This window comes from Sceloporus occidentalis, unplaced genomic scaffold (genome assembly GCF_023333645.1).
Source record: "Sceloporus occidentalis isolate IW3139 unplaced genomic scaffold, rSceOcc1.0.p SCAF_2, whole genome shotgun sequence".
Lineage (NCBI taxonomy): Eukaryota > Metazoa > Chordata > Lepidosauria > Squamata > Phrynosomatidae > Sceloporus > Sceloporus occidentalis.
The window spans coordinates 17,228,178-17,254,323 of NW_028316982.1; the positions used below are offsets into that span (position 1 = coordinate 17,228,178).

The following is a 26,146-nucleotide window of genomic DNA, read 5'->3' on the forward strand; positions in this document are numbered from 1 at the left end:
ATCGGCCAGTATCACTGCTGCCATTTTTGGGGAAGGTGATCGAGAGGGCGGTTGCAATCCAGCTTCAGGGGCTCTTGGATGAAACGGATTATCTGGACCCATTTCAAACTGGCTTTCGGGCGGGTTACGGGGTTGAGACGGCCATGGTCGCCTTGGTCGATGATCTCCGTCTGGGCATCGACAGGGGGAGCGTGTCCCTGTTGGTGCTCTTGGACATCTCAGCGGCTTTCGATACCATAGACCATGGTATCCTTCTGGGGTGCCTGGCAGAGGTGGGAATCGGGGGCACTGCGCTCCAGTGGTTCCGGTCCTACCTCTCCGGGAGGTCCCAGATGGTGCAGCTGGGAGACGTGTGCTCCGACGAGAGGGCCCTTAAAACTGGGGTCCCTCAAGGAGCCATTCTGTCTCCCATGCTATTTAACATTTACATGAAACCGCTGGGAGAGATCATCCGGAGACATGGGGCGCGGGGTTATCAGTACGCTGATGACACCCAAATAATTTTCTCTATGTCTCCGACTGATGCAGTGACTGAGGATGGCGTCTCTCCTCTCGTGGCCTGTCTGGAGTCAGTAATGGGCTGGATGAGGGAAAACCGACTCAAGCTGAATCCAGAGAAAACGGAGGTACTCGTGATAGGTTCCCCTGGTCCAGGAATGGCGGTGGTTCCACCTGTCCTGAACGGGGTCACGCTCCCTGTGAAAGACTCCGTGCGCAGTCTGGGGGTGCTTCTTGACTCGTCCCTTCGCCTGACTGCTCAGGTGAATGCGACGGTCAAGAGCACCTGTCATCAGCTTCGGCTTATTCGCCAGCTGCGCCCATACCTGGCCCAGAGGGACCTTGAAACTGTGGTACATGCCCTGGTAACCTCGAGACTGGATTTCTGCAATGTACTCTACATGGGGCAACCCTTATACCAAACCCGGAAGCTTCAAATGGTGCAGAATATGGCAGCCAGGCTGGTCACTGGTACGTCCAGGGCCAGCCACATAACACCGGTATTAAAAGATCTCCATTGGCTGCCCATTTGCTTCCGGGCGCAATATAAGGTGTTGGTAATGACCTATAAAGCCCTAAATGGCTTGGGCCCAGGATACCTGAAGGACCGCCTCTCCCCATACACTCCGCCCCGCACCCTCAGAACATCTGGGCAGCAATTACTTAGGGTTCCCGGGGCGAGATTGGTCTCCACTACCAGGAGGACATTTTCCATTGCCGCCCCGGCCCTTTGGAACACGCTGCCCATAGAGCTCCGCTCAGCTACCTCCCTGGCCCAATTCAGACGGGACCTAAAGACCTTTCTGTTCCGGACCGCATTCCCTGAATAAGGTCCTATAGGCCTCCTCCGCCGCACTGGCAACGGGACTGGCTAATCCTGGGGCCTTTTGTTTTTATGTTTTTTGTAATTGTGGTATGCTTTTAATTGTTTATTATTGTATTTTAATTGCTGTAAACCGCCCTGATCTGATGGAAGGGCAGTATATAAATAAAATTTTTATTATTTATTTATTATTGTGTACACACAGGAATGCTATAAATGAGGACACTTACCCAGATAAATGGACAAATGCTGTATTTTGTGCAAAAAAACCAAGCAAATATTAATACTGAATTAAAGTTAGAAATAGGATTCAGCATGAATTTCTACTACAGAAAATGTTAGAATCTCAGTAAAAAGTATTATACGCAAGTCGTCAGTTTCAATTCAATCCCAATCAAACAAGTGTGGTCCATGAGGTTGCCAGAAATAAAACTGTAAAGAGCCCCTGTCATGAATAGATGAGGGGATTTCAGCTGGTGTTGCTTTTTTTATGGTGGTGTGACAAGCAGACACAACACTCCTATACATCTCTTTTCCACATAACCATTAAAAATAAAGGAACCCACTCCAGCATTCAATCTGGTAATATTGGTGGCCTATGAGCTGCCTGGGCCATACCTTTGTAGCCCCAGAAACCTTGAGCCAGTCCCTCAAAGCTATCCAAACCCCACTCAGATGAAAATGATCTACAAATCAATCTCAAAGCCCACCCTTATGTATGCAAATCTGCAAAAAACTCCTCTCTCATTCCCCTCAATCCTGCAGAATCTCTACCATATTGCCAAAACCCTTTTTCTCTATGTCTCTTTCAAAATGATGACAAGAAGTGATGCAATATTTAAGGAGAAAATGGGAATATTTTGGCAAGCTCAGTTAGTGATGGAAAATTGCAACACAAACACACACCACAGTTGTCCACCTTGAAATTAAGCAATAGAGCAATTAAAACAACGATTTTAAAAAATACTGTGACCTGTTTGATGAAATGGTGGCTAATCTGCATGTACATTGTTAGAATTCTGTCAATCCTACTCACATTCAAAACATCAGAGATGAATTTCTATATTATCTATTAACACAGAATTCTTGCCAGCTCAAATTATCACTTGGAAAAAGGCTGTGTCCATCTCTTAGAGTGAAGGAGGGTATGAAGTTTGATTGGAAAAGCACCAACACATTTTTTTCCCAAAAACAAAAAAATATGGATGTCTCAAGGCAAATGCACAAGCACATGCCAGCATTCACAAGATGTAGATGGACTGAAAAATAAAATCAAATGCATCAGGACCAATACAATCAGATCTCCAATTTGAAAGCATCTCCTCAGTCAAATCACATCTGTAAAACATCCAGCTTACTTTATCTCCAATGGAACACATAATAACATAGATGGTCCCCCTCCATTTTATCCCTACAAACAAGTAGATTGGATTAACAATGAGGAGCATCTGAATATCTACCAGCTATATAGGGACAGTCTCTCTGGCTTAAGTCAATTTCCCCCTGCTTGATAATGACTCTTTCTTAAATGGACCTATATGCACTCAGCCCTTGAAAATCAAGGGTTACAAAAAAAATTAATGCAAAAACAGAGGCATAACCTGCACTGCAGAAATAATCCAGTTTGACACCACCTTAACTACCATGGCTCAGTGCAATGGACTTTCTGGGAATTGTAGTTTGTTGTTTACTCCATAGCTCTCTGACATAGAAGGCTTAATGTCTCACAAAACTGCAGTTGCAGAATTCTACAGCATTGAGCAATGGTAGTTAGTAATGTCAAACTGGAATATTTCTGAAGTGCAGATGCAGCCAGCCATTGTAACACTTTTCAAATGATGTTTTTTTGTTTTGTATCAGAATCTCTAGAAATCCAGTGGCTTCTATCATTTTGTGTTTTAAAAGAAACAAAAAAGTATCTATTTTAGTTTATTTCAGATAACAATATATTAACCCTCCCGGGGGTGGCGGACCTATTAGGATGGTCCACCCTCGAAGGCTGATGGAACCCATAAGGTTCCAAGAAGCCCTAGAGGGGTATACGACTGGCTCTGACGGCGATTCTGTTGATGCCCTAATCGACATCTGGGACACTAATCTCTCTAGGGCCATACACAGCATCGCTCCCAAGCGTCCTTTCCGGCCTGCTTCCAATAAACAACCCTGGTATACGGAAGATCTCAGGGCAAGGAAGCGGGTCGCGCAACGACTAGAGCACAAATGGCGAAGACATTAGCGCTTGTCTGACAGGACACTCCTTCGCTCTCATTTAAGAGCCTATGGAGTGGCAATACGTGCAGCAAAGAACTCCTTCTATGCTGCACGTATTGCGTCCGCAGAGTCGCATCCGGCAGAGCTGTTCAGGGTTGTGAGGGAGCTAACTCGGCTCCCTCCCACCCTGAGCCCTATCCTGGAGCCATCTAAAGCCTGCTGCGACGATTTTAACAACTTCTTTGCGGATAAAATCTCTCGGGTAAGGGCTGATCTCGACGCCAGTCTTTGTGCAGATCCTATAGGAGAGGTGTCCGAAGCGTCCGTGGTCCCTGTTATACTGGATCACTTTGAGTTTGTTAGTACCGATGAAGTGGACAAGATCCTCCGAAGTGTTAGGAGGACGACTTGCTCTCTTGATCCCTGTCCCTCATGGTTGGCAGCTCAGGGGGGAGATGTGGTGCGACTAATGTTGCATCACATAATCAATACATCTCTAAGTGAGGGTCAGTTTCCATCTAAATTAAAATTAGCAGTGGTTAAACCCCTGCTAAAGAAGCCCTCCTTAGACCCCCTGCTTTATAATAATTATAGACCCATCTCGCTGCTACCTTTCTTAGGGAAGGTGATCGAGAGAGCAGTCGCCTTCCAGCTTCAGTCGATCTTGGACGACACCGATTTTCTGGACCCATTTCAAACTGGCTTCCGGGCGGGCTATGGAGTTGAGACCGCCATGGTCGCCTTAGTTGATGATCTCCGTCTGGGCATGGACAGGGGGAGCGTGTCCCTGTTAGTGCTCTTGGACATCTCAGCGGCCTTCGATACCATCGACCATGGTATCCTTCTGGGACGCCTGAGGGAGTTGGGAATTGGGGGCACTGCTTTGCAGTGGTTCCGTTCCTACCTCTCGGGTAGGTCCCAGATGGTGGAGCTGGGGGACTGTCGCTCCGACAGGAGGGCCCTGACATCTGGTGTCCCTCAGGGAGCGATTCTGTCCCCTATGCTATTCAACATTTACATGAAGCCGCTGGGAGAGATCATCCGGAGACATGGGGCGCGGTGTTATCAGTACGCTGATGACACCCAGATAATTTTCTCTATGTCTCCGACTGATGCAGTAACTAAGGATGGCATCTCTCCTCTAGATGCCTGCTTGGCGTCAGTAATGGGCTGGATGAGGGAGAACAAACTCAGTGTGAATCCAGGGAAAACGGAAGTACTGGTGATAGGCTCCCCGGTTTCTGGTGGTGAGATCTGTCACCCGGCCCTGAATGGGGTCACGCTCCCCCTGAAGGACTCGGTGCGCAGCTTGGGAGTACTCCTCGATTCGTCGCTCCAGCTGACTTCTCAGGTGGATGCGACGGTCAGGAGTGCCTGTTATCAGCTTCGGCTGATACGCCAGCTGCGTCCCTACCTGGACCGAAAGGACCTAGAATCTGTTGTACATACTTTGGTAACCTCTCGATTGGATTTCTGCAACGCGCTCTACATGGGGCAACCCTTGTACCAAACTCGGAAGCTGCAATTGGTGCAGAATATGGCAGCCAGATTGGTCGCTGGTAGCTCCAGGTCGGACCATATAACACCTATCTTAAAAGACCTTCACTGGCTGCCTATCCGCTTCCGAGCTCAATACAAGGTGTTGGTTTTGACCTATAAAGCCCTAAATGGCTTGGGCCCAGGGTACTTGGAGGACCGCCTCTCCCCATATAATCCACCCCGCACACTCAGAACATCTGGGACTAAATTGTTGGAGGTCCCTAGGTCTAATCTTACTCGGACCTCACAGAGGGCTTTTACTACTGCTGCCCCTTTACTTTGGAATAAGCTCCCTGCAGAGCTTCGCTCCGCCGCCTCATTAGCTGTTTTTAAAAAACAGCTGAAAACATATCTATTCTGGCTGGCCTTCCCGCCTTAATTTGTTTGTCTATCTTTCCTGCCCCCCTTTTTTTTCCCTTCTGACCCTGGATCGATGGAACGTTTTGCATTTTTCTTCTGCCCCTGATATATGTATTTCCTATTTTATTGTTTCCTGTTCCTGTTTTTGTAGTAATGGTTTTAATTGCTTATTGAATTTTTAACTTGTATTGTAATGTTTTTATAATCTTGTAAGCCGCCCTGATCATTTCTATGGAAGGGCGGGGTAGAAATAAAATTTATTATTATTATTATTATTATTATTATTATTATTATTAAAGAGTTCATTTTAAAAACTGCAGCTATCTGACTGCCATTGATTCTTTTTGGGCAGCATGGGGGCAGTTTTACTATTTAAAACTCACATTCCAAGTTCTGCATTTAATGTTCTGGATCTTAATTGAAACAACAATTAAGCACAGATTTCTGGCATGGAATCTCTGAGACAAGATAATTATGGTTAACCTTTTTTTATCTTTGTAACACTGATGATTGAGATTAGCATTGTTTTGTCTGAACAGCTGAGACTAGCCTGCTTGGATTGTTTATCAGAAAATCCAGTCATTAGACTTATAAAGCCTAGACAGTGGCAGCAAATGATTGAAAGTGGGAGCTTCAGGTTTCATACTGAATGGTCATTGAGAGACAATCTAGCTAAAATTAAGGATGGCTCAGCTCCTCTGTTTATAATTAGCCAGGTTTTTCAGAGCTTTTTTGGAGAACACTTGGAGGAAAATTATGTTGGCATATCTAGGACAGTTCTGTCAGCCTCCTCATTTGTTCTTCAGTCCCATATGCACTGACCAACTCAGAGGTAAGCCCACTGAGTTCCATGTGACACACTCTCAAGTAAGAATGTTTGCTCAAATTCAATATGATTTCATCAGAGAAATCAAGCATAGCAGAGTTACTAAATTTGTCACGGCCATTTGGTGTATTAACCATGGGTATGGAGTTGCATGCAGGGACATAGCCAATGGGGGGGGGGGGGTTCTTGGGGTCTGGACCCCCCCTTCCATTAGAAAAATGAATGGTGTGTGCTGCTGCGCCACCGCACCCAAGCCCCAATATAATGGTGGCACTTAGTCTGGACCCCCCTTCCTAAAATCCTGGCTATGTCCCTGTTGCATGTGTCCTGACTGAAAGGAGGTAGTGTCTGTATTCATGACAATAATGTGATAAACCTGAGTATTGGTGTGTGTGTGTTTTGTTTCATGGTCCATCCAATATAAGTGGACAAATAAAGCCTCCATACACAAGGGCACAGAAATCAGAAACAAGAACCATATGCAGAACAGAAAGATGATCTTGCAAACTGACTGCAGCAGTGAATTGTAAATTAATGCACAACATGGCCCTAGAGAATCAGAGTCAATATTTAATTGCTCTGGGAAAGAAAAAAGATACCATGTAGCTATGCGGAAAGAATCTGATACAAATCAAAGCAAGGTCTGAACACTGAACAGTGTTGCATTGGACTAGTCCCTGTGCAAGTGAAAAGGAAAAGATTTTCATATGAGACCAGAATTGCACCATGTTTCAGGGACTGGAGCCTGACTGCATTCAAGGATAGAAACACAGGTATTAAAATTCATTATCTTTCCAGTGTATTATTTTTAAAAAATAAAAACCAAGTAAAAGCAAATAGAAGTTCCCCTCACCAAAACAAACAAACAAATAAAAACAATAACAAAGACTTAACTGTGGAAGCCACCAGGTACATTTCAAAAATGGTTTTTTAGGAACAGAATGAAGAGGCAAGCTTAATGATGAAACAGTCTTTTTTTTCTTAGTAAAACGAAAATAAAAAGAACCTCTGAGGGAAACCACAGTTATAAATCACACTGCATTTCTTTTACCAAATGAGTTGGAATCAATGTACCTCTTATGCTTCCATAAAATGCTGATAATGTTTTCAGAGCCTAGAATTAAGTACATCTTGTGGTGTATTTCTGTGGCAAATATTCAGAAGAAAACAACAGATCACATTAAATTCTCTCTGCCAAAATCGACAATGAGCAATCTATGTCATAAAACAACTAAACTACTGGGTGCAGCTTTTTGGAAACAAAAGCTTACCAAAAACACATCTCTGCATTAAAATGTATTCATGTGCATTGCACAAAACAATATTAGCACATCCAAGATGAAAGTAACAAAGATGAAAAACATATTCTCCTTTAACTAACATATCTCATTCAGATAGATTGTAAACTGGATGAATAGTTTCTGTTTGAGCCACCAAAGGAAATGTAAAAACAGAAACTCAGACTGCACAACATTTCCCAAACATCCTTACTATAGAGAAATCGAGGGGGGGGGGGGGACATAATAAACCTGTCAGCACAATATCCAGGCTTTTGTCTCATCACAAAGAGAAACAATTGCATCTCACTTTGCACTTGCCATGTGTTTTAAATCCCTCGACAATATGTACAACTAATTACTGTAATGTGAATACAGGATTCATGGAAACAACAATGCACTGTATCATTCTGAGAGCATCTGTACTGTGCTTCTTTCATCAGAGAGGAGCATAATTGCAAGCCACTCTGCACAGTAACAAATGGAAATCCACCAAATACAAACCTTTCCTCTTTTAAAAAGAAGGACCCTTCCAAACAGCAGAAGAATCTGAACATAATCTTCTCATCAATATAAAGAGAATTGATTGCACAAGGCCAGAAAAATTAAACTCTGATTCTCTCTTACCAAGTACCCCAAGTCGGTAGTTGACGGTGATGACAATCACATTGCCATAACTTGCCAGTACACTGCCATCATATAAATTTCCAGTGCCTTCCATGTAGGACCCTCCATGAATATACACCATCACTGGCTTGGGCCCCCCACTATCTCGAATGTCTGCAAGAAAAATAGTGAGAAATAAATTATCCCAAGAATGTTGTGATGCATACAGAATTCCTAATTTACTTCCTTTTTTTCCCTTTTTCTTTTCCAGGTTGTTTGTTTTAAGTGTTTTCCAAGCAACATATGTGAAATACCACATGATAAAAACAGTATAGTTTGAGGGTAAATATCAGGTTTAAAAAAGTCAACTTTCAGCAGATCAGCCTTTAAAGGTATGGAAGATTATGACTTCTCAGGCTTTCTCAGGTTAGCAGTACTAGCAGTCTTTTTAGGGGCAACTGTTGCAACTTGAGACTGAAGATTCATTTGCAGTTATAACCTGTGCAGAGAATGCTGGTGTTTTGGTCTTCATGAGCACCAGGAAGAGACATTCCACCTCACCATTAGGAAGAACTGCCTGACAGTGAGTGTTGTTCAGCAGTGGAGTATGCTGCCTGTAGGGTTGCCTTCTTTGGACATTTGTAAACTGAGGCTGGATGGCCACCTGTCAGGAGTGCTTTGACAGTGTATTTATGTATGGCAGAAGTTGGACTTGATGGCCTTTGTGATCAACTCTATGATTCGATGAGGATCTGTATGCATCCAGTGCCTTTTCACTAGTCCTCATTGTGTGCCTGATGGACTTACAGTCTGGGTGTAATACTAAAGAAATTGTGGCACAGCAAATTTGTGCAGCCAGCCTTACAGTTGCCAGGTGCATTAAGGTTGTCAGGGGAGAAGCATGTTGCGACTTGAAATTTCAGAACCAAAATATTAGAACTAGTGTTAGCCTCTGGAGATATCACAAGGAGGGTGCTGCCACAGGGGTGAGTTCTGGTGATGTCATTAAACATGATACATGAAGTATCAAACACACTTGCTCAAAACATTGTCCAGTATTCTCCATCAGCTACATAAATATACTTAACTAGGGCACGGGACAGACCACCCAAAAACGACGGCCTGCCAGTGGCCTAATTTCCTCCAGAAGGAAGTCGCAGCTACCAAACCCACAGCTTCCCTCTGGAGGAAAAAGAACCCGAAAAAACTGGGTTCTTTTTGCGCCACAGGGCTGACATAATGAGTCCTGGACTTGAGGAGTCTTGTCTCCCCTCTCCTTTCTTATTTCTTTTTTCTTTTTTCCCCTTTTGTATAGTTTATATTGGATTTTAGGATTGAGATGGGGGTTGAGAATAGGGATTATTTTCTTTTCATTTGTTTTTACTCTATTACATGTTTGTATTTTGCTTTGTTAACTTTATTGTTATAATTACTATGTATTATTTTATTTTATTTTTTGCCATTTGAACCTGTGTTGAGGGACTGGGAAAGGGGTTAATTATGAATTTCATTAGATTGTAATGTTTTTATTTTCTTTGATTGTTATAGTATTTGTTTATGGATTTTGTTTGCTTAATCTTTTATGCTTTCTATGTGTTTGGTAATTTTGTAATTGTAATTTTGTAAACCACTTTGATCTTCTTGGAAAGACAGTATATAAATTATTATTATTATTATTATTATTATTATTTGGTCTGCACTGCGCCTAAGGGCCTGAACAGACAGGCCAAAATAAAGCTGCTTCAGGTCACTTTGGAGGTATGCTGTTTAAATTGTGTATGTGTCCTAAGAGACCAGAAGCTGCTCCAAAGCCACACGCCAGTCCTAAGAACTGGAGCGCAGCTTTGGTGCAGCTTCTGGCCTCTTAAGATGTGTGTATCATGTAAACAACATACCTCCAAAGTGACCCGAAGCAGCTTTATTTTGGCCTGTCTGTTCGGGCACTAAGTAACCTTTTCTGCAGTCCCCTTCCTTGACAGAAATACCATTCACCTGTGCTCCTGGCTGGCAGAATGGACCTCCTCCTTTGTATGCCTTGCAGAAAGACTGGTGGCAATACTGTCACAATTGTGACTAAATTGTGATCATGAATGCAGAACAATTAAGAGATGGGTAAATCTAGGTAACTGTTCCATATTCACAACTACTACTTATTCATAGTTGTGATGCTATTGCAACATTTCTGAAGGTTTGTTTGTGACTGGGATTTGGATTGATACAAAGATACAGATAGCATGGGTGTACCTCCATTGCACAGGTATCACAGTCTGGCATTGTTTTAACTGTCATGGCTCTGTCCTATGGACTCATAGGTTTTGTAGTTTGCTGCATTTCTAAGAATTTGGCTGGTATTCTCATTCTGTCTAAATAACAAATAGTGTTGCAAGACATCTTTTCCCTTGCTCCCCCCCCCCATAAAACAAGGCTGTGTGTACATGTATCAAAACAGATGTTTATTTTAACTCATATTTCTAAAGTCTGCATTTCTGATGTAGTCTTTCTATTGACTTAAGCATGTTTCAGGACTTCCTTTCAAATGTATTCTTCCAACTATATGCATTTTAGTGAGCAACATTTTTTCAAGTTTACACATGTGCTGGCATCCTGTAGGTGAATTAGAATGCTGGAAGTCATGCTCCAATTCAACTTTTTAAGTCTTTGTGGAATTTGGAGTCCTGTTTCAAAGACACCCTACTAAACTTATCTGTGAGCAGCACAGCCCACTCCCAATATACCTGTTTCTATGTTGTTGGAAAACAAAGGGGTCAGTAGAAACAGACTCAGCTCTTTTCTTGTAGCTACACACACTGCAAGAACATCATCTGCAGGGGTTTCTTGTGGTAATTTCTCACCAGTGGTTCTTCAGATACCTGTTGCAGCTTGTCCAGTAACAGAAAAATACCTGGACATATAACACTGACAACAGGAAAGTGGCTGTGTTGGAGGGGGGATAGCTATGCTGCTTACAAGATGGGGTTGGAGGGAATAGAATAAGGAAATCTATGATACTTATGCCTCTCCCAGTGCAGAATACCAGCCTTTTTTGTTTTGTTTTTGGTAAATTTATTAGCAATTGATAACTATAGCAAGACTGATGAGTATATGGATTTCTGGAACAAGATGCTTTCTTCCCCATTGCAAGTCTCAGGGTGGACAAAACTGATATTTTTGTAGCAATGTATAAGTCTAGGGAATTTTCCTATCTTCCATCTCTAATAAGTGGTCATCCTTGGGGCAGTCAAGAAGTTTAGAAACACACACACAGACAGCATGTTTCAATTCCTGTGTGGAATTGGATATATTTGACTCAGCAATCAAATGTTTGCTTCTGGGACTAGAATTTTAACAAAATGCCTGCAGACCCTTCCCAGTACTTTCCAAGTGTAGCTATCAATGACTTCTTACCTGTGAGCTTGGCTCCTCATTTTTCTACCATGGATATAAAATGAAGGAACCAATAATAAATTATTAATTTGAAACCGCCAAATGACTGTTCGCAGCAGAAACTGTACATGCCTAATTGTATGCTTGGAGGTAGCACAGGAGGAGATTGTTTAAGAATTCATCTTTAATTAAAATTACATAGAATTACAGAGCACCAACTGTGAATAGTAATGAAATCTGGGTAGTATCATTTGGTGTATGTGGGCAAAAAGATTTAAGATCTTTGGGTATTTAGAGGGAATAGGGTGACATTTCACTTAAAGGTGTGAATGTGTATGTGTAGGAGTGTGTGTGTTGGGGTGGTGGTGGTTGTAAGTACCCCTTTGGATGCAGTTAACCACTTTTGTCTCTTGTGTCTAGGTGTTTTTTTACTATGTACACACACACACACACACACAGAGAGAGAGAGAGAGAGAGAGAGCTTTAACATTGCAACATGAATCCAAGTTCAAGGTATAAAGGATTCTCTGAATAAATTCAGCCTACATAATGCCTTTTTTATGACTTCATTCTGAATATTATGCTCCAAAAGGTTAAGGACAGGCAGTACTGCAAACTCCTCTCAATTTATCCACATGCCAGAGCAGATAAGAATAGAGACGATATAAATTTTCTTCACACTGCACTGTCAAAGATCTCAGCACTGACCTACAGGAATTCCACTTCTTCTGTGAACAGAAAGGTGGTTCTTTCCATTCCAGAACTTGAATAGTAAGAACTATACTCTTGGGTATTCCAGATCCTCAAATTTTAAAGAAGATGGATGTGATATTCATACATAAACTCTAACCATGGTGTTGTATTACTCGAAGAAGTCCTTGAACTTGGATGGTCCCATTTCCAGGTCCCCTCACTCCTACTTTCATGTGTGCAGTTAAACATTTTTCTTCCTTGATGGAAGGGAAAACTGAGCTACATCATCCAACCTAGCAAATTTCTATGATTCTATAGCTTCAGGAGAAAATAATGTAAATTCTGCATTCTGTAGGAAGAAGAAACTTACATCCATATAGTATGGGTGACAGTTGTCTGGACAAGACAACTGTAAAGAATTGAGCCTATCAGTAGGGCACAAGCTAAATATAGCTGTATCATATGATGCCTAAATATGAATGCGATTCTTGGTAGCATCAAGACACAGATAATGAGTATGGAAGTAACTGTATTACTTCAAAATACAAGAAAGTGGATTACAACTAAATATTAGAAAGTACTTCCTGAGAATGGATGCAGTTGGATAGTTATGATGATTGCCTTCAAAGCTAATGGAATCTCCTTGATAAGGTTTTAAGAAAAGCTAGATGGACATGATCAGATACCATGGGGCACATTTCCTGCACTCCCAGGGAACTGGTCTAGTTGACCATTGAACACTATGATTCCAGTGTGAGAAGTCTGTTGTCCTCTTAGGCATGTGTGCATTCCCCTTGAAGAGGAATCATTCTGTTTGAAATGTCTTCTTTCAAAGGTGCAGGAGCAAAAATGTGTGTGTGGTATGTGAGTGCATTGAGCATTGCACATACAGAAGCGTATTCTGCACATCTGTTGCTCAGTGTTGCATTTCACTAACAAAGTGGCATTGAGTAACTGCTGTGTAACTGTATGTGCAAAACTGCATTCTGTTTGGTCTAGGTTCCAAAGCAGCTCACAAAACCATATTGTCCATGCATACTTCAATCCCCTCAAATGTCCCCTAGGCAAAACATTGCATTTTTATTCAGGCAAAAGGGGGAAAGAAACAAACCATGGCATGTTATACCTGACCTGAAATAGAGTCCTGAAATTGTCAACCAGGTTTGCTGGCAAGAAACTAGGGATCAAATTTTGTTCCATTGAGGCCTAAGTTGGGGGTCGTGGTGAAATCTTTCCACTGTGGTTTCTTTTCCATTGCTTCTTCTCCTTTTGTTTTTTTTAAATATGTTTCAAACATACTGCCTGATTTGTTAAGATTTTTAAAAAAAAACCTGCACATGCCAGCCCCCCCCCCCCAAAAAAAAAAAATTTCATGCCTCCCAGTCTTTGCCATCTCATTCTGCTCCAAATATAACTCTTGGGGGACTATTCTGTTTGGAAATGGGGCAACATGTATAAGGTTACAGGTGATGCCTGAACTAGTCCCAGGAAGAGATAGTCAGAGAAGAATAGCAACGCCTTGACTAACTCAAGAGGTGGTGGGGGGGCAGGTCAGCTACATTCCTTCTGAGTTTCTGGGAGGCAGCAAACACTCCGCTATTTCATATGGTTTTTGGATCATAGAACCGTTGGAAGTTTTTAAATTGATTTTATTTGTCTGTATTTTGGAAACAATTTTAAAGATGAACTCTCCTAAAATATTTTTTAATCACACATTTAATGTTTCAAATGTTTTTATTTGTTGTATATTATCTTGGGGGAAGGCTGATGGTTTGAGAGGGAAGAAACAAATACCAAAGTCAATCAATCAGTCAATCACTCTCAGGGTGGAATAAATAAAACTTCTCTTCAAATAGACTTTCTAGAGTGAAAATTGAAGATCAGGCAAAGATACATATGCATGCTATGACTGTGCACTGTAATATGGTGATCTGCTATTACTGGTAGTGTTAAACTAGGAATACTCAGTTGTCTGCAGTTCATTCTTGTCAGCAGAAAGGGGAAAGTTGTAAAGCAAAGTTGGTGTTTGCCTTTGCTGGTCCGTCATATCAGTCCATTCGAGATCTACAGGAGAGGCCCTTCTCTCTAAACCACTGCCTTCTGAGGCTTGTTTGGTAGGAACAAAGAAGAGGGCCTTCTCAATGGCTGCTCCCAGCCTTTGGAAGACCTCCTAAGAAGTGCTTAAATTATCTCCTTCTTCCTGCAAATAAAAACATTCTTATTCCACCAGCGTTTTAAAAAACTGACCATGGTGTGCTGTGCTGTTTTGTTGACTTGTAGTCTTTAAAGGCACTAGTTCTGCCTGATTATGGAAGATAAACAAGGTCAGCCTAGGTTAGTACTTGGAAGGGAGATCACCAATGAATACCAGGTGCCTTGGGCTATCTTTTAGGGGAAGAAACTAGCAAAATCACCTCTGAGTATTCCTTGTTAAAGAAAACCCTATTAAATTCATGGATCACCATACATCTAATTGAAGGTGCATATGCACTCAAATAGTTTTTTTAAATAATAATAATAATAATAATAATAATAATAATAATAATAATAATTTTAACATCATGATTTTTAAAGTGACTGATATTTTTGTATAATTTTTAATCTGTATTGTCTTAATTTTATTTATTTATTTATTTATTTATTTATTTATTTATTTATATACTGCCTTTCTCCTAAATTGGACCCAAGGCAGCTCAGAAAAAATGACTTGGTGCCTGTTATTCGGGGGGGGGGGGGGGGGCATATAATATAAATTACCTAAATAAATAAATACATTTGCCAGAAGGACAAAGAGAATAGTGAACATGTATGAGGATGGAGTAGTACTAGCATACTCCTCACAGTTTTAAGTTAGAACAACTGAACAGTTTTTTCTTTTTGTCAGAATCTCCATGTGATGTCTGCTGTTGGAATCCAATCTTATAAGAATCCAATCTTCATGTAAGAGCAGTAAGTTTATTCATCCATGAGCTACTGAGCACAGTCAGTCCCAGGAGAGTGAGATGAGGAAGAGAGAACAATCAATCCCTCTCCAACCCTCTTAATAGTATATATATACTCCAGCTGATATCACTAAGTGCTGTGTCTTAAAGGTACCTTACATCACAGCCACGTCTCTGATTTGGTTAAAATGGAAGTGCCTGAAGGCTGCCCCTTAGGGGTGGTTTCCACAGCCCCTAAGTCTCTTCTTGAAGGAAGGTTTGGACTTGATAACCCTTGTGATCTCTTCTAACTCTGTGATTCTATGGCCTGTTACACACTGCCAAAATAAAGCTGCTTCGGGTCTTTTTGGAAGTATGCTATTTAGATGATGCATGGGTCCTAAGAGTCCGGAAGTTGCGCCAAAGCCACACTCCATTCTTAAGCATTGGAGTGCATCTTTGGTGCAGCTTCCGGATTCTTAGGATGCATGCATCATTTAAACAGCATACCTCCAAAGAGACCCGAAGCAGCTTTATTTTGGCAGTCTGTAACAGGCCTATGATTCTGTTCTGAAAGCACCATGGATAGCTCCATCCAAGTCCTTCCACTAGAACAGTGGTTAAATGCCAGTACTGGAGCCACAATGTTATGAGTTCAGTCCCAGAGTGATCCAAATTGTCTCAGCCTTCCATCCTTTTGCAGGTTGGTAAAGTGAGTACCCAGCTTGTAGGGGGCAATTGGCTTCATTGTTGGGGGCAATGAAGCAGTACAGAACATAAATGCTCTTGCTATTGCTATCCCAAGATCAGACAAAAACTGGAAGCAGATTCACTGCTCTACCGACATGAAAGTTACCAACCGCCACTGCTGTTCACCACACATTCTGCCTCCTCGAGCCTTGCAGATGAGAAGGGTAAGGTTTCAGCCAGGAGCTTTCAAGGTTTGAGGGAGCAAATTAAGAATCTGTTCGTGTTGCCTATCACATAAATCTGCTCCTGACATTTGGAAATACATTTCTAAGGTACTGGGTGTAATTAGGAGACTTTTCCACTGTAACAGTAGAGTTCTCTCTGCCAAATTTGTATGACAGGTCTGGGAGGCTTGATATTTCCCACTTCATTTAAATAGCTACTGCAAATCTGACACTGCAAATGTCCATTAAAAATCACATGAAATAACATTGTTCAAAGATGTCAGTACTGATGTCCTGGGAACTTCCTACTCCCAGCACTTTGGTATGTTGCTCTTGAATTTTAGATATATAAGTTAATTGGATATTTTAGGGGGTCAACGTTTATGTATAATTTATATAGAAAGTTCCTTGGGGCAAGAAAATAATAATAATTCCAACAATAAAAAGAAATTCAGGTTCTCTGTAATTAATTCAATCCCATGATACTATCATATTGAAAATAATGGAACAATAATTAATTATAGGCAACTGAAACATTTTAACCTGATGAGAGTAGGATGCAATTCCTCAATAATTTTCATCTCAAATGAATCAAGGAGTAATTTAAACAATTTTCTTCTTTCTACAAGAAAGTCTTGGAAAAATGCATAGTATTTGAAGACTAGTTATAATCTGAGACTTATTCTGTACAGAATTTTCCTATTTTATGCATGTATAGCATAGAAATAAGTTTCTTCATGCTAAAAAGTTTTTCGGCACAGGAAAATGCTATTTTTTATGCAAATGCTACAGAGTAACCCCCTGAAGACACAGGTTTGCAGTTTGGGGGTAATCTTGGACTCAGCTTTAAACTTGGAGGCCCAGGTCTCTGCTGTGACCAGGAGTGCTTTCGCACATTTAAAACCTGTGCGCCAACTGCGCCCGTTCCTTGAGAAGCCAGATCTGGCCACGGTGGTACATGCCTTGGTTACATCCTGTTTGGACTACTGTAATGGGCTCTACATAGGACTGCCTTTGAAAAGTGTTCAGAAAATTCAACTGGTTCAAAGAGCTGCTGCCAGGCTGTTAACAGGCGCCGATTACAGAGCCCATACAACTCCCCTGTTGAAACAGCTTCATTGGCTGCCAGTTCGTTCCCGGGCACAATTCAAGGTACTGGTTATATCCTACAAAGCCCTACATGGCTCAGGTCCACATTATTTGGCAGACCGTTTCTCCTGGTATGAACCTGCCCGGACTCTGAGATCCTCTGGAGAAGCCCTTCTCTCCATCCCAACACCTTCACAAAAACATTTGGTGGGGACACGAGAGAGGGCCTTCTCAGCGGCTGCCCCTAGACTCTGGAACTCCCTGCCCAGGGAGATAAGAACGGCTCCCTCCTTGATGGCTTTCCGACGGCAGGAAGAAGACCTACCTGTTCAAACAGGCATTTAAGGAATCACTATAAGAACAGGCAGGAATGTTGGACTAGTTTAATCATTCTGTTTAATGCATGTCATTTATCTATTTTTTTAAAATGTTTTAATTGTACTTTTTGTTTGTTTGTTTGTTTTTTAATTGCTGTGAAGCTACTCTGAGTCCCAGTCCTGGGAAAAGAGCGGGATATAAATAAATAAATAAATAAATAAATAAATAAATAAATAAGAGTAATGCTATTTTCTGTGCAAAGCATCCACATGCAAATTTTATGAAGAGTGGGGCTCCATCTGCTGCATTTTGTGTGTAGGAAACAGACCTGTCTACAGAAAAATTAATATTTCTGCACAGAAATGTTATTATCTATGCAGAGAATGCATTTTTCCCTGTGGAAATTAACCATGTGGATTTTTTTTTTTGTGTGTAGAAGAAGTCTGAAATTGCAAAGATTCTCATCGGTCAAGTTTTCTTTTCATTGGGGTTTTTTAACTATATTAGAAATATTTTCAAATGGTTTTTCCATCACTAGGTGATGGAAAAACCATTTGAAATTCAATTCAATTTGAAATGCAATTCTCTTTGATATGCAATTCATGTGAGTCCTGGCTTTGCCCTGCTGGAAATATCAAGTATCCTTCTAGATCAAGTGTGGGTTATTGTGATGATTTCAGGAGTAATTATTCTGCCCTAAGGCCTTTTGGGGTCAACACAGGCTGCATCTGCACTGCAGAAATAATTCAGTGTGACACCACTTTAACTGCCATGGCTCAATGCTCTGGAATTCTGGAATTTGTAGTTTAATGTGGCACCAGAGCTCTGCTGTGTTGCCACAACAAACTACAAATCCCAGAATTCCATAGCATTGAACCATGGCAGTTAAAATGGTGTCAAACCCGATTATTTCTGCAATAAAGATGCAGCCTACAGACTGACAGGAATGCCTCCAAAACCTTGTTGGAATTCCACTTATAGTACTGAAAAACAGAACCTAATACAAACTATGTGACTTACTGCTTCTTGAAGCTTCAAGGAGAGACAATTTGTCTCCCCCTGCCTTTCTTTTTCTTTTTCTTTTTCCCTTTGGGCCAGAAAGTAGGCAGTTTGCAGAATCTGGAGGAGTCAAAGGCTATAAAAGCAGCCTAGGGACTCCCTGTGGCCTCACTTTGCCTACCCCAATTCAGATTAAGAGCAACACTGAATCAATTTGAATTGTGGAATATACAAGTGACAAATTTCCCCTCAGTTAGGTTTTAAAAGGAAGTTGGTGCAGAAGTTTCTAATTAGAGGATGCCAGGAGTTCTCATATAGCTTACTTGCTACTTGAAATGTGGACTAGACAATGGAAATGTGACAGACTCTTCATTGCTAATAATTATAAGGGAGCGCCCTTCTTGAAAGTTTTGTCAGGGTTTATTCTCCCCCTATTTTCAAGTGTTACCAATACAATTATGCTAATTCAGTGCAAGTTCCATCTTTGTCAGAAGGAGAAATGTAACTAATGGCAAAAGTGAGTGCACATATAGGCCACGTTCCCACTATGATTTAAAGTGAATTGCTGATCGCGTTATATGACTGTTGTTCCCATTTGAAACTAGTTCTGATCCTACTGCAGATGACACCGAATTAGGAGGAGTAGCTAAAACTCCAGAGGACAGAACCAAAATTCCAAATGACCTGAATAGATTAGAACGCTGGGGCAAAGCTAACAAAATGAAATTCAACACAGAGAAATGTAAGGGCAGAAAAATGAAATGCACAGATATAGGATGGGTGACACCTGGCTGAATGAAACTACATGTGAAAGGGATCTGTGAGTCCAAGTAGACCATAAATTGAACATGAGTCAACAGTGTGATGCGGCAGCTAAAAAGGCCAATGTAATTTTAGGCTGCATCAATAAAAGTATAGTGTCTACATCAAGGGAAGTAATAGTGTCACTATATTCTGCTCTGGTCATGCCCCACCTGGAATATTGTGTCCAGTCCACAATTTAAAAAGGATGTGGAGAAAGTGGAGCATGTCCAAAGGAGAGTGACTAAAATGGTGAAGGGTCTGGAAACCATGCCCTATGAGGAACGACTTAGGGAGCTGGGGATGTTTAGCCTGGAGAAGAGAAGGTTAAGAGGTGATATGATAGCCCTGTTTAAATATTTGAAAGGATGTCATATTGGGGAGGGAGCAAGCTTGTTTTCTGCTGCTCCAGAGACTAGGACCTAGAACAATGGATGCAAGCTACAGCAAAAGAGATTCCACCTCAACATTAGGAAGAACTTCCTGACAGTAAGAGCTGTCCAACAGTGGAACAAACTCCCTCGGAGTGTAGTGGAATCTCCCTCCTTGGATGTCTTTAGACAGAGGCTGGATGGCCATCTGTTAGGGATGCTTTGATTTGGATTTCCTGCATGGTTGGGGGGTTGGACTGGATGGCCTTTGCGGTCTCTTCCAGCTCTATGATTCTATGATTCTACTGTGATCAGTTTCAATCATGATGGAAAGAGGCAAATGCAAAAGCCCCACTCTTTCCTGACACTATTTCTTTAGTTTGGTGGAGTTTTGGTGAAGGGGGGGGGATCGATTCTGAAGTGTGTTCAACAAGTGGGAATGACAGATCTGAATCACAACATTTTGGAAGGAAGGGCCTAATGGCAGAGGGGTGTTTACCATCCCTCCTCAGTTTTTGATAGATCCGCCATTATTCCCCCCTCCCCCCCAGCACGGACTTTGTGCTTGTGGTGTGACCACATGATTTTTTTTAATTTATAGAAGATTCAATTCATTGATTTTACAACTACGTCCAATTACTCGGGAGGCAAGCCAGGTGATCGAGCCGACAGCAACTCAGTGAGGCAAGTAGTTGCAATCCCAATGAAACAAATCTTCTATCAATTTTTTTTAAAAAAAACTGTTTCCAAACTGGGCTGCCGATTATGTCACCCAGAAAACAGGAGCAGCAAGGAGCTCACTTTTACAGGTAAATCCAGGTAACAACTGCAACCATTCCTGGAAATGCCAGGCATGGCCATGGTAACACACTTCTTTGGTTATTTCTGGTTTGGGCTACTATTACATTTGATGGCTTGTCAGGAAGACAGTGCACTAATTCTGCAATTTTATCTGTGCTTTAAAGGAGATATTCAACGTGCTGAACCACATCCAAATAATAGTTTTCATGCCTTGGATAGCTCCTATACAGTTGAAATAAAGATCCAGAATGGATTTGCCACCCAACAAATATGGGTGCCACTAATTGCTGCTAGTCTGCTTCTGAAAACTGTTCACCTGGTTCAAAATGCAGCAGCCATGCTTCTGATTGGGGCTAGTTACTGTCCGTGGCTACCTATTTTGAGATACAATTCAAAGTGCTGGTTGTGACCAAGAAAACACAGCACAACTGTGGACCAGTATGAGCTTTTCTGGTGTTATGATCTTCTGGAGAATACAAGGTAGGCCTAATCAGTCAAAGCTCCTAGCTTTGGGGAAAGGAAGCTAGGCTACCCCATGTTTGTCCACATACCAGCAGGCATATATCTTTTTAATCACAAAAGGCTTTTAGTGTTCAGTTCTGGTTGCTGTTGGAAGCCTTTTAACTGACTGGATGCTGCTACTTCTTTCTGCTGATGTGTTTCAGTAGCATTTTCTGTTTTAATTATCCTTATGTTTTGATTTGAGTTTTATTATTGTTTCAGTGACTTTGGGGGGAAGAAAGTCAGGATTTAACAAGAATTAAATAGAAATGCAAATAAACAAATAGTCCTGGGAGACAACTGGTGATCTGTATCTTTACTTTTGCTAAGGAGCAGAATCCATCTGGAATCTTCTTTGGGGAATCAGGGTCAAGCTTCCTGCATTCCAACTCTAAACAAAAATAAGATGGGAAAATGATCTAATATTAAGCTAGGACCAGAGCATGAGAAAGTTACTCTTTTTCTGATTGGGGGATTCTGTGATTATAGACTGGCATCCTATTAGTAGAAATCACATTACAGTGCTCTCTTCCCTTACACGGGGATCTGTTCCAGACTCCCACCCTGTGTAATGGGCAAATCAAGTATACTTGCATCCCATTGAAAATAATGAGGCACGTGTATGTGGCGCCGCACGGCGCACACTCCTTTCATTAGTGTCTTCCATGTATGCTAAAAGCTGCGGAAGTGAAGCCTGCATATGGCATGAGCTCACTGTAATATTAATTATTTTAATATGTACTTGTTCGCAGGGAGGTCTCTCGTGGGAATGTGCCTTATTTTTTTTAACTTTTGTATGCTTTCTAATGATTTCATTACTGTTTTAATGTGATGATTTTAGTTTTGTTTAAAATTTCATTGGGTCCCTTTCCAGGAGAAATCCTGTATATTAAATAAATAAATAAATATTTGCCGCAGCTCAATGTATTTATGCTGCTGACAGCAGCAGCAGAAGCGGAGTGTTGCATACATCAACACTGTGCATTGCCACTGTGCACTGTGCATTGCATTTTTACATTGTGGTTCAGCATGACACACTGCAGTTGCTCACTGCAAAACTGCAGTGTGCACTGTGTGTTGCTGTTGTGCACTGCAATTGTGCAATGTTCACTGCAGTTGCACATTGCAGAATAGAACTCAGACATGCTGTGTCATGCTTCTATTATGCATGGGAGTTGTGCAGTTCTGGCATAGCATATCTCTGCATGAAGATATTAATGCTCCACTGTGAGGATGTTGGATTGGAGCCAGTGTCTAAAAAGACCATGTTGTTTTCCCAAACGCTTTGGAACATCAGGTAAGTCATGTATCAAAGTAGTGACAGTCATAGTCCAAGAGTCAAAAAGTTAAATTGGACATCTCTTTCATGAGATGGTGTATATAAACTGATACCCATTTCACAAATGGTGAAATAGAGGATATACTTTAAGCAGTTTTTCAATTGTCTGTGAGCAAGCGAGTGAGCAAGCAAGTGTGTGTGTGTGTGTGTGTGTGTGTGTGTGTGTGTGTGTGTGTGTATGAAACACCAGTGAAATAACAGCAGTGCAAAGAAGAGTTCTTCCTGACAGCTGCCATCTTATGGCTGGTCTCTCTCATCAAACTTAAGGATTTCCCCTGATATATGATGTGATACCACCATAAAGCAATCTCTGCAGGGGTGCAATCATCACTGATAGGAAGAATTCTCAATGCTGTTTCTACATAATGGGCATTAGTGACAAACACAACAATGAAAGATGAACCATTGTGATTCCTCTGTTTTGTATTATTTAGAATTTTATTATTCGGTTATATATTAATACTAACAATTGCCATAACAAGCATACTGATCTGTAGACAAACAAATTGAAATAGCTATTATTTATACTTTGGGGGGGGGCAGGAGTAGGAGTAGGCAAAAGCCTTGTTACCAAACTGTAAAACTACAAGCCATTAGCCTCTAATGTGCCCTAGGTTCCTTTAGGGTCTTTTGAAAGCAAAGATGAAAAATGATCTAATTAGAGCTGGGTTAGCTGTGTAGAGCTCTGTGCTCATTGCCTTTCCATGCTGTATGGATTGGGAAAGACTGGATATAAAGCACTGACCAACGTTTTCTTTTTCTTTTTTAAATGGAAAGGAACATTGGAAGAAAACTACTTCACCTATTATTATTACAGATATGGTTGAAGTATACTTCACAGCTAGAGTGGTGCTCCAAAATGGGCTAAAAAAATGATATTCAAGTGATCTACCAATATGAATTTTATTACAGAGTTAGATTTATTCTCCTTGAATTTGCTAAGCAGATTTAGTTAGTTTCCTCACTGTCTTTTTTATCATTTATTAGCTCTGGCTCTCATTTTTTCTTGGAAGTCAGACATTCGATTTTTAGTCTTTCAGGGCAGAACTACCTGTTTGAAGCAGCTCTGGTCTCTTGTCAGAAACTGTGTGTCTGTATTGCTTCTTTCTTCTCTAACAACTAGAAAAACAAACAGAGGATGTGACATTGTCACACTTCTCATTTCTTCATCCTCAACATCCCTCCTCAGTTAAAAATATTTGGATGAGGAAGCCTGGAGGATGGGTCCCTCCCTCCATCTTTAATGGTTTATAGGAGAGAAAGATACAAATTCTACATTCAACTGGAAACCTTATTGACCTATTACGTACTTCATTCATAGAGATAACATCTGCTGGATTTTGTAATGATAATTTGGTAAAATTGGTGGCTGGGAAATGAAAAATTCCATTCACTCTTTATTAATTGGTTTTTGGAGAGAAGAATTTATTTGTCCATTTTCTAATACACATATATGAAGGAGTTATATATCTGAAGATGTAAAGATTATCACATGGAAGGTAATCTTTTTCTCATTCCTTTGAATGGTTTGTAATATGCCAGTCTTGGATTTCTCTCCTGTGACTCACAATGCTTTTAATATAATTAGATTTAGTTTAAGAGATAGTGGGGCCAAAAATGGAAGCAGTGGGTAAAGTTGCTTGATGGGGTCTTTTTTGAGGGGGGGCTCCATAGACCTCTTTAATTCATTCTATATGATCTAGCCAGTGTTGTGTCATCTGTGCTAGTCTAGGACTCTTGGAAACCAGGGTTCAAATTCCTATCTGCTATAGAAAACTATTGGGTGAGTTTGGGCAAGTCACACTCTCAGAGAAAGGCAAAGGCAAACTCCCCTCTGAACAAATGTCAACATGAAAACTGTGACAGGTTCACCTTTAGGGTCACCATAAGTCAGAAAGGACTTTAAGGCACACAACAACAACAACAACAACACTATCTAATGGGGCAATAAGACTGTGATGTGGGAGAAACAAGAAGAAACTAAGGGATGAAGGGGAATTTCCAGTCCTCGGATCCATTGTGGTATGCATCGAGCCTTAAAAATCTGGGAGAAGATGAATGAAGAAGACAAAATGAGATGTGGATGCAACAAACTCCCAGTTTGTTTAAAAAAAAAGCCCTCCTTTCATTGCTGTTATTGTGGTTGTTGTGTGCCTTCAAGTATTTTCTGACTTATGGTAACCATTCTCTTAAAAAAAGAAAGAAAACTTTTGCATCGCCATGTGGGAAACAGTGCAGGCAATTTACCTTTTGGACCAAAAAGTATTTTAGAATAGGCTTGGGAGGATCCCACAGGGCTGAAAAATAGTGATGTGGAGCTAGTAAACTTTTCAGATTTCCACCCCAATTTTAGTGAAATGGATATCCTAGTTATCAATCGCAAACAGGAGAGATGCCATTCAGCCAATTTTGTACATACTACTGAACTGCCCTGTAACATTTGTCCTCTGATCATGGTCAACTGAAGCTGGTTTATGCCTGAATGTTCTGCTTTCCCCTCCACCCCAAAGAGTAAAGGTACTGATTAACTCAACAGAGTTCTAGTATTAGAGCCTGTTTTAGCAATTATGAAGCAAATTAGTAAAGCTAGAAAGGTCTCCTGTGAAAATATCTGGGTTTGAACCATTCCGCAAAATGATTGGTGAGTAACCCAGGCTTTCCCATGCCTAATTGAATAAAATCTGTGTTTATAAACCTCTTTGGATTGTGCAATGTTCTTTTATTAACTTTGGATTACGATAGTATTGCTAAAGGTACTGTTATCATTGTTTAGGAAGTTAAATGGGCTGGAAAGAAATCTAAGAAAATGTAACAGAATGTGCAAACAAAGATGTGGTGAATCAAATAATTTGGCCCACAAACAGAAAGTTCTGTTTCAAGAGCAAACATTATATATATCTGCCCAAGGATTGAGATCTGCCAAAGGAGGCATCCTTTGTGTCTCACCCATAGGAGCAAACCTTTAGGAAAGAACATGGGACAGGGCCATCTCTGCCATGACACCCCAGCTATCAAATGCCCTCTTCCTGGAGACCAGACTGGCACCACTCTTGGTTTCTTTTTGGTGCTTTAATAAAGACATGTCTTTATTAAAGCCATTAAGATTAAATTTAGTTTTAAGAAAGCACACAGTTTTAATGTGTTTAGCCTTTTAAAGCTCTTTTGACTTGTTTGAATTATGTAATTTTTTTTAAAAAAAACTTGTTTATTTATTGATTTTTATGTGGAATTGTGTAAATTGCTTATATTGTTTTATCTGTTTGCTGCCATGAGATTTCACAATAAAAAGATGTGATGAAAACATTTAAATAAATAAATATAATGCAGGCCTGTACAACCTCTGATTCCCCAAGCCAAGTGCAATCACTAGCCATGTATAATAGGAAACCTGAAAACTGAGAAACCCCTTGCATTTACTACCTGTGTGGGATAGCAAAGATAGGAGGGCTTTCAAGTATCTAATATGTTTAAATATGTGGCCAGTAAGTTTCAGAGCTCACATACTGTATATACTCATGTATAAGTCTAGAAATTTGAGTCAAAAAATTGACCCAAAAAAACTGGGTTGACTTATCCACGGGTCAATGCAAGTGCTGTACTTTAACTAAGAATAGGATCCATCTCCCTCTCTGAGGAGAGGTAAAATCTTAGTCTATCCCGGGAGAACCTAAAAGAAGCACCAACCTCCTCTATTCTCTCCACTGTGGTGCTGCTTCTGGTCTTTTTGAATGCTTGGATAGGAAAATAGCAGCATTCTTTGGCATCATTTTCCTTTCCTTCATTTTTTACATCCTTTGTTGCATGCCGCTAAGTTTTACCCTCGACTTATACATGGGTCATATCAAAATTCATAATTTTGGCCCCAAAACCTGACC

General features: G+C 40.9%; 1 protein-coding gene across 9 annotated transcripts in view; it reads right to left on the reverse strand.

Annotated features, from left to right (window-relative positions):
- LOC149318000 (neuroligin-1) overlaps positions 1 to 26,146 on the reverse strand; it is a 901,919-nt gene that overhangs the window by 434,950 nt on the left and 440,823 nt on the right. For all 9 annotated transcript variants that reach the window (XM_089508827.1, XM_089508824.1, XM_089508825.1 and 6 more), the window contains one exon: positions 8,162 to 8,314. In XM_089508827.1, coding sequence (XP_089364953.1) covers positions 8,162 to 8,314 — 153 coding nt within the window. The remainder of the gene's footprint in view (positions 1 to 8,161; positions 8,315 to 26,146) is intronic.